Here is an 8,784-nt window from a genome sequence, read left to right on the forward strand (position 1 = left end):
GGCTCAATGGATGTCGGCTGAATGGAGTGTTCGCTGGAAGAGCGATGGACGGAACCGGGCATTGGTTGGATAGCTTTGGATCGAGTGCGGCACCGCTTGGATGTGGCGTTTGGGCCGGATGGGTGTTCTGTCGGTTGGAGGGGGTGTTTTGTTGGGTGTGGGCGCTGAGCTGGTGTCGGAGCGCGGGGCCCTCCCTTGGGCGCTCCCGGCCCCGGAGCCCCGGCTGCGCGCGCGGGCCGGAAGCGGCGGTGACGTGGCCGCACAGGCGGAAGCGGAAGTGGGGCCGTGAGGGCGGCGGCGGCGGCGGCGGCGATGCTGTCGCTGGATTTTCTGGACGATGTGCGGCGCATGAACAAGCGGCAGGTGCCGGAGGGGCCGGGGGGGCCGGGGGGGAAAGCCGAGCGGGCGGACGGGGCCGGTCCGCCTTGCCGTGCTCTGGCGGCGGGGCCTGACCGACCCCCTTCCTCCGCAGCTGTACTACCAGGTGTTGAACTTCGGCATGATCGTATCCTCAGCCCTCATGATCTGGAAGGGGCTCATGGTGGTGACGGGCAGCGAGAGTCCCATCGTGGTGGTACTGAGGTCAGTCCCGGGAGGCGGGGGCTTAAACTCCCAGGGGGTTTAACGTGGCTGCGGAATCGCCAGGACCCCGAGGGGGATCTCCATAGGGATGGGTCAGACGGAGGCTCCTGCCACGGCCCAGCGGGCGAGAGGCGCCTTAGGAATCCAGGCTCGGGAATAGCGAGGGAAGAGGGAGTGGGTAGAAAGAGCATCTCACCTCACTCCGTCAGCCGCCTGGTAGAGGGCTGGTAAAAAAGAGGGAGATGGACTTTATACCCGGGCAGGTATGACGGGACAATAGGATGTCCCTTTTCCTACTGCTAGGGGTCAGTGTGAAGAAAGCCTTCCCTGTGAGGGCAACGAGGCCCTGGTATAGGTTGCCCAGAGAAGCTGTGGCTCCCCATTGCTGGAAGTGTTCCAGGCCAGGTTAAACAGGGCTTGGAGCACCCTGGTCTAGTGGAAGATGTCCCAGCCTGTGGCAGAGGGTGGAAAGGGATGATCTTTAAGGTCGCTTCCAACCATTTGTGATGATCTAATGGCTGTCCCTTACAGAGGGGGTCCTGAGCTTAGGAGTTGTCACTTTGTCACTGTGTTTTGGGCGTCACACGTCCTTACAGTAGTGCTCTGCAGTGGGTACCCGCAGTGTTACTCCCACCTTCCTGCTGCCTGGGACAAATTCCCTGGGCTGCCATTGGATGCTGGCATGGATATTACACCTGCTCCAGGCCACACTGGCCTTTTCTTTGTGTTTCTGTGTCAATGTTCATTATGTAGAAATGGTGTCAATGCCATGACCAAGTGCCACTTACCACAGCTCCCTCCTGATGTGAAATACAGGGCAGATGTTTCCCTCTGCCCCTCTCAGTGAGTAGGACAGGGTCACATCCCCTCTTCAGTGATGTGATCTGCTGTTCTGAACTGCATCTGCTGTGCTCTGTGAAGATAAAATACAAATGCACGTGGTACTTACAGCTCATTGTTCTGTTTTGCATTATTTATGTGGAATTAGGAAGGATCAGTAGTTAGTAACAATTGCCATTTACAAGACAGAAGAAAAATAACTTGAGTCGTGGTGCCTGAAATGAGATAATTTGGCAAAGCAATGACTCACAGTAACAAATTTTTGGCATGTCCCTTTGTCTGTTTCAGATGAGAATGCAAGAGCCTGATGTTTTCAGTGCTTTATTCCTGAGGATAATCTATCTAGCTATCTCTAAAAAGTAAATTAAATTTAAAAAAAGCTTCCCATCATTACAGAGCTGCCAGCATTGCCCTGCCAGTGGTGAGCTCCGAAATCAAAAGACAGTGTTTATCATCAGCTTTTTGCTTATTAAAAAAGCTTTTCCTTTTGGATGTGCTTGTAACACCAGGTACAGACAGTGCTCTTTTCCTAACAGATCCAAACTGCTGGCAATATGATGATTGAAAACCTGATTGCAATAGAGGTTACACAGTTGCCCAGTCTCCAAGGTGGTGTTCTCAGAAGCTCTTCATCAAGGTTTCAGCCTGGCCTTGAACACTTCCAGGAATGGGGTATCCACAGCTTCTCTTTCTTATGAGGTTCTTGTGAGATTTTTCTTAGAGGGCCATGAACTCTGAGACCTGGTACCGAGTGTTTAAATGTTGTTCAGTTGTTCCTCTCCTCTTTTTCAGTGGGAGTATGGAGCCTGCTTTCCACAGAGGAGATCTCCTGTTCCTCACGAACCGAATTGAAGATCCAATCAGAGTGGGAGAAATAGTCGTCTTTAGGATAGAAGGAAGGGAAATTCCTATAGTCCATCGTGTCCTGAAAATCCATGAGAAGTATGTTAAGATTCTGGGGATTCTACTGATGATGTTTTTCTAACTGGTGTTCTTCATCTGCTTGGGTGAACAAGTGGGTGGGATGTCAGTCGTAGATATCCAGGTGCTGTAGGAAGTAACACAGAAGTTTCAGACAGACAAAATCTGTCCTACTTGGTTAACTTGTAAAGATCATCCAGCAGAAGGCACAAGCCTGTGCCTGTGCCCTGGACACTCAAAACTGTAGAATCATGAAGTTGTTAGGGTTGGAACAGAGGGATCTTAAACCCAGTCTCATTCCACCCCCTGCCATGGGCAGGGACAAATTCCACTATCCCAGATTGCTCCAAGCCCCATCCAGCCTGCCCTTGGACATTTCCAGGGATTCAGGGGCAGCCACAACTTCTCTGGGCAGACTGTGCCAGGGCCTCACCACTCTCACAAGGAGGAATTTAATCCTTATATCCCATCTAACCCTGGCAGTGGGAAGCCATTCCCCCTTGTCCTGTTACTTTAGGGCCCTTGTTTGTCCCTGTCCATCTCTCTTGGAGCCCCTTTAGGCACTGGAAGATTGACACCACTGACTGTCTCTTGTGCCATCCTCTCTGTCCCAAGCTGCTGTAGCATGGCTGTGTTTGTGTGGGAAGTGAGTCTTGTTTGTGGGGCACAGCAGTGGCAGAAGGGTATTTTGTGTGTAGCACATGTTATTTCAGAGCTTGTCTCTGTGATCCTGTCTTTGCTGTCATGCAGACTCAGGGCCTCTTGTCTCTCTAGAAAGTTGTGTTGTTATCCTCAGAGTCTGTTTTCTCTCAGCACTGGGGAGGTTGTGTGTCTGAAGGAATGGAGCAGGCATTGGTTTCATGGCTGAACAGGGCTTAGTTTTCCAGCCAAGGCTTCCACTGCAGTCATGAGCTTTCCTGTTTTGCTGGATGGACCTGTGGCCTCTCCAGGCCAGTCTGTGGGGATATGAGCCAACGGTGTGAGTTGTTTGAGTGAAAACTGAATCTTGAACTGAATCCCTGATTCTTCAAAGCATCTCTGAGCAGCAACAGCTGGTTGAGGTCCCAGCATGTTTCTGCTGAGTAAATGTTTTCTGGTGTGAGCTGCAGCTGTACCAGGTGACATCTGAGGATTCCTCTAGTCGAGACATCAGTGTGGAGGAGAGAGTCCCTTTCCCAAAGCTGTTGGAATATCTTGAGTTGTCTGGTCCAACTCAAGGGTGACCAGCCTTGTGCATGTAAATACACAGCTGGAATCCCGGCTCTGAGGTAACCAGACAAGGCCTCTCCCAGTAGGCAAAGCACATTCTTTGCTATTCAGATTTATTCTGTACCCAGAACTCTGAGCAGTGTTAGTTCTCAAAGTGCTGTTCTTTGATACCACTGATTTAAAAATAAGGTCAGTTTACAGGCTGCATTTGACACCTAATGTTGCAAAAGCGTTTTTTGTGATGTTGTGGGAACTCTTTCAAGTGAAATGCAATTTTTCTCCTCCCCTGTTCTGTGAAGCATTTTTTCTCCAGATGTTGCCCACCCTTCTTTTTTTTGCCTGGTTCTATTTCTAGATATTAGGGTATCCAACACCATTTTTTGTTTAAATGTAACAGGGCCATAGTGGCAATCCTGGGAAGGTGAAACCATTTTGCAGTATTTCAGATTTCATTTAACTGAAACAACCAAACACAAACCTAGTCTTTATATTAGGAGAGATAAACTGAAAAACCCATAATGCAGGCTGAACCTGGGAGCTGAAGGCAGGATTTGAGTTCTTTCACTACTTAAAGAATAATTTATTAGTGCCAGTTTGGAAGTGAAAAGTCTCTGCAGAAGCTGACAGGAGTGTCAAAATGCAGGAAAACACAAACAGTGTTCTGTATGATTTTTGGGCAACTCAGGCCCCAGTTCACATCAATATTATGTCAGTGAGAAAATGTCTTTTACTTGCTGGCCTTTTGTTCTTCTTTTCTCCCCAAAATTGAATTAGTTCTTTATTACTAACACAGAGTCTGCAGTCAAAATTTACTTAGTGGTTTTAGGGCAGGACAGCCAGACCAGACTTCACTCAGACAGCAGAGAAGTGCACCACGGGCTTCTCACACTGTTACTGACAGAGCCTTGACTCTGCTCAATAAGGTGCTGCACTCCTCCACCATCACTCTTCAGAGCTAAACTACATTATCTGCACCTTTGGGGATCTTAATCTTTTCCCAGACAGTGTCTCTAAGCTCCTGGAGTGTTTCTTGTTTGCACACAACAAGCCAGATGTGCTTTGGAGAAAGAGTTGTGGGGTTTTCCCCTTTTTCCTTTCTGAGCTTCTCCTGTCAAGGAACCTGTTGGTTCAGGCTTGATGAAAACAGCCTGAGCTCCAAAGAACTGCCTCATTTGCTGTTCTGCATTCAGTCTGTCATTTCTGTCAGAGCTGAGATTCAAGCACTGAGGATGCTCCTGCTCAGCACTTGGCTGCAGGTGCCACAGGAAGGTGACAGTGGCAAATCCTTGAGCAGTGCCACAGGCTGCTGTCCTGCATCTGAATGGGAATGGCTAGGAGAGAATCTGTAAAGCTTTTTCCTGGTCAAAACAAAGAGTCATCTGCTCCATGATCCCATTTCTGGCAAGCTAATTAATTCATCTCAGGATTAATTAAAGACTAGAGTGAGTATGTTGTGATAATTTCCCTGCTTTCTGAAGGTTACAATTTCAAGTACAAAGGCCTATTTCTTTATGAATAGTCTTAATTTCCTCTTTTACATGGAGTATTGGGTCAATTTTTGAGCCAACATAATTTTTTGCCAACCAAAATACCTTTTCAGAGAGACATGGTTTGGTTTGTGCTGTGGCTATTTCTGCATAGCACCTTCTCTGCCTGGTTTTAACCCATTACTTCTGAGCCCCATTACCCTCTTGCATTGGAAGAGACAGTGAAAAGCTGTTTGATTGTTGCTGTCATTTGTGGTGGGCTGTGTCTTGTCTCCCATCAGTTCTGTCTTTTCCAGGTTGAAGAGTCCTGGTCTGTAGTTTCTTGTATGGAAGTAGTTCCAGACCTTGTTAACCATTTCTCAACTTTAGCCAGTTCTTCTCTCCGTTGCAGAAAAGGATCTGGGGGGCTCAGCACTGCCCAGGGCATTCCAGATGTAGGCACATCGTGAGTTCATGCAGTGTCATCATGGTATTATTTGTTATTTTTTTTTCTGTCTCCTTTTCCTAACCAGTTCTGAGTTTCAGCTTGCTTCTGCCCACTGCTGAGTAGAGCTGTGTGCTTCAATCCCAACCTCCCCTTTCGTGTGGTAGTAAGGAGACCAGAATCCAACATTTGTGTGAAGCAGGAGAAGCATCAACACAAGATGGGTCAGAAGCCGGGAGGCAATAGCTGCACCTGCACTAGAAATGGCTTGTGCTGGTTCTGTTCTGAAACTCTGCTGGAAAGCTTGGCTGGGGCCAGAATTCATTCTTCCCATGGCAGTTTTTTTCCAAACCGTCTGCTTTCTGCTGCATTTGACACAATTTCCCTCTTTTATCCTCCTTGAATTGTAGGACATGGTTGCTTCTAGTGCCCTTGTGCTGGTCTCTCCATGCTTGTTGTAGAACAGCTTTCAACAAGTTTCTGTCCTGCCTTACCTGGCTGTCTTGTCTTTCCCAGGCAAAACGGAGACATCAAATTTCTGACAAAGGGAGACAACAATGCCGTGGATGACAGAGGGCTCTACAAACAGGGGCAGCACTGGCTGGAGAAGAAGGATGTAGTAGGAAGAGCAAGAGGGTAAGTGAAGGTGAAAATGGTGGGGCTTTTCACACTGCTGTCCCCAAAAGCCATCTGGTAAATTCCCCCCTTGTGCTGAGCAGTCCCTGCTGGGTTTTGTGACCTGCCTGAGAGTGTGGAGGGTTCAGTTCTTCAGTTTGGCTTAAGCAAAGGCATCAAGTTGTGAGCTGTGTCCTGAGATGTTGAGGCTGGATGGACACAGATGTAAGGGTAGCATGGGCTCAGACTTGATCAGAATTGTCATCACATTTGTCCTGGGAGGCTCAGCCTTTGCAAGCAAGTGAAATCTGACTCAGACATAGGCTGAAACACACTCTGGGGCTGGTTGTCGCTCAGCCCCACTGTGACAGGGAGACAGAAGTGACCAGCCCATTGACTGCAGCCCTCAGGATGCTTGACTCTTCCTCTGTACCCTGGAATAGTTTGTTTTAAGAAAACCTTTATTCTTGTAGATTTGTGCCCTATATTGGAATAGTGACTATCTTAATGAACGATTATCCAAAATTTAAGGTAAGATCTCTTCTATTTCCTGCCTGCTTTTCCCACCCCAGCTATAATTCCTCCATGAGAACATGGGCAGAACCCTGTGCCCTGCACATTTGCTGCTGTAGATGTCAGTGTGAACTCCTGTATCTCCTCTGCTCTCTCTTCCAGTATGCAGTCCTCTTTTTACTGGGTTTATTTGTGCTGGTCCATCGAGAGTAGCCCCTTACACTGAACTACGAGGTGAAGGTGCCATGGATTTTTCTAGAGGAACGTTTAAAGTAGCTGATGGTCTGCTGTACCAGGAGAAAGAAGAAAGCATGCATTTCAAAGCTTCTTGCCAGTTTGGGTTTGTTTTGGTTTTTACTGCGTAAGGGCGAATGTTTGTCACAGTATTTCCAATGGTTTGTCACATTTTAGCCTTTTTAGTGAATTTTTATATTAAAATTTTGAGCCAAAATGTTTAGTGCTTGTACTTTGAAGCTGAGCTTCCTCTCCAAGTGCCTCTGGGACTGTGTCCTCAGTGTGTGCCTGGCCGGGCCAGGTGTCCCCTCCCTTGTGCTTACTGGACTGTCCACTGGTGAGTTGTGGCCATGATGGTTTTTTCCCAATTCAGAACTGGAATAAAGATTTTGCCTCTTGCCACGTTTTTTGTGATTGCTCTGATGAGAGCAGCCTCCTTGCCCAGGTTCTAGGGGATACCTGGGCTTTGCTGTTACACACTCAGTCCTAGAGCCACCATCTAACTTGTTCTCTCTTCACAGAGCAGTAGCAGCTGCTCCACTCACCTCTGTTTTGGAGAATAATCTGTCCTGACCTGTAGGTCATTCAATATTTCTGTGTTTCTGTAAATCACACTGAAATAATCTGCCTAAAGACTGCAAAGTGTTTGGGGTAGAAGATGGCAAAGGATTACTGTGTGCATTGTGGCACTAGGTAACAGAGGAGTAGAGATGGAAATACCCACAGCTGAGGAATAGGGATGATTTAGCAGGATGTAATAATAAAAATTGCTTAGTTTTGGAAAAGGGTTTCAAGTGTCCTGTGAGTTGGCCACATCTCACAGCTCACCTGAAAGCTAAAGACTGCCCTGGGGTCAGAAATAAAAAACCCACTTGTCACCATGTACAGCAGCTGTTTTTTCTGAGCTTCTCATCCAGGCTTGTGGTCCTGCTGGTGGAGGTGTTGCCAGAAAGAGCCCAGGGAAGAGGTGCAAGGCAGCAACGCTGCAGTTTATGAGCTCTTCTCCATAGCTGCTCCAGGAATCATTGCAGATGGTCACTGCAGCCACACACAGCTTGTATAAAGCAAAAGCAGTCAGGAAAAGCAAGGACAAAACCCAATGGGGTGTTTATGGCTGTTTGCAGTTTCTTGCATATGTCTCTCATTGGGTTTGTCAGGTCTCTCCCATCTCTGGAGGTGAACTGTGCCATTTTGCTGGTTTTGATGTTACCAGGCACTTTGTTCCCTGTGTAGGATAAAGCAAACATCACCTGTAGGGCACTGCAAAGTCTGAACAGGTCCAACCCCCAGCACTGAGCCTCGGGCCTGTAGCTCTGAGTAATCATAACTTCATAATAAAAATGGTAATAAAATCTGTATCTCTTGCCCCCAGTGTTAGAGCACTTGAGAGGAGAATGTGGATAAAGCTAGTCTGTAATTCTTGAGTTAAGGATGGGATGTTCTGTCAAAAGTCAAACCCAGGCAGCACTGAGAGAAAAAAGAGTCTTTGAGAGCTGCTATCACTGTAGAGCACCTTCCTGAGGCATTTCTGCCTTTGCACGTGGAGCCTGAGTCTGTCCCTGCTTCACCTTGAGCCTAAAAAGCTTTTGTGCATAAATGAGTTTTAGACCTGGGCTCACACAAAAGGCTGAGTTGAGCTTGTCTGAAAGCTGCTAATCAACACCTCCCCATAAACACTTGCTGATAGTGCTGCTGCTCTCCAGGTTCTCCTCTCCCTTTCAGGCCTTCTCCAAAATTCTGAGTGTGCAAAAGCAGTTGTGTTCCTGTCACCGAGTTAATTTAACCAAAAAAGCTAAAACAAAGGATTACAGAGCATGGTTTAGCTCTCAAACTGCTGAGGCTGCAGCTCTTTGGCAGGATTATGTGTCCAGAGGGTGGCAGCTGGTGTCAGGAGTCCCTGGGCTGGGGGACACAGGGCCAACATGAGCTCTTGCAGGAGGATGTGCCCTGCTCTCTCCT

The 8,784-nt window shown here is 47.8% G+C and overlaps 1 protein-coding gene across 3 annotated transcripts; it reads left to right on the forward strand.

The window, feature by feature from the left end:
• Positions 1–239: 239 nt before the first annotated feature.
• SEC11A (SEC11 homolog A, signal peptidase complex subunit) lies at positions 240–7,223 on the forward strand. Of its 3 annotated transcripts, XM_066328624.1 has the most exons (6): positions 240–363; positions 473–582; positions 2,215–2,364; positions 5,980–6,099; positions 6,552–6,609; positions 6,754–7,223. In XM_066328624.1, the coding sequence occupies exons 1-6, from the start codon at positions 313–315 to the stop codon at positions 6,802–6,804; spliced, it is 540 nt and encodes a 179-aa protein (XP_066184721.1). In that variant the 5' UTR covers positions 240–312; the 3' UTR covers positions 6,805–7,223. The 3 variants fall into 3 exon arrangements, with proteins under 3 accessions (XP_066184721.1, XP_066184720.1, XP_066184722.1); XM_066328623.1 differs by having other exon boundaries at positions 6,552–7,223; XM_066328625.1 differs by lacking the exon at positions 6,552–6,609.
• Positions 7,224–8,784: the final 1,561 nt, after the last annotated feature.

The sequence above is a fragment of the Sylvia atricapilla genome, chromosome 13, assembly GCF_009819655.1.
Source record: "Sylvia atricapilla isolate bSylAtr1 chromosome 13, bSylAtr1.pri, whole genome shotgun sequence".
Taxonomy (NCBI): domain Eukaryota; kingdom Metazoa; phylum Chordata; class Aves; order Passeriformes; family Sylviidae; genus Sylvia; species Sylvia atricapilla.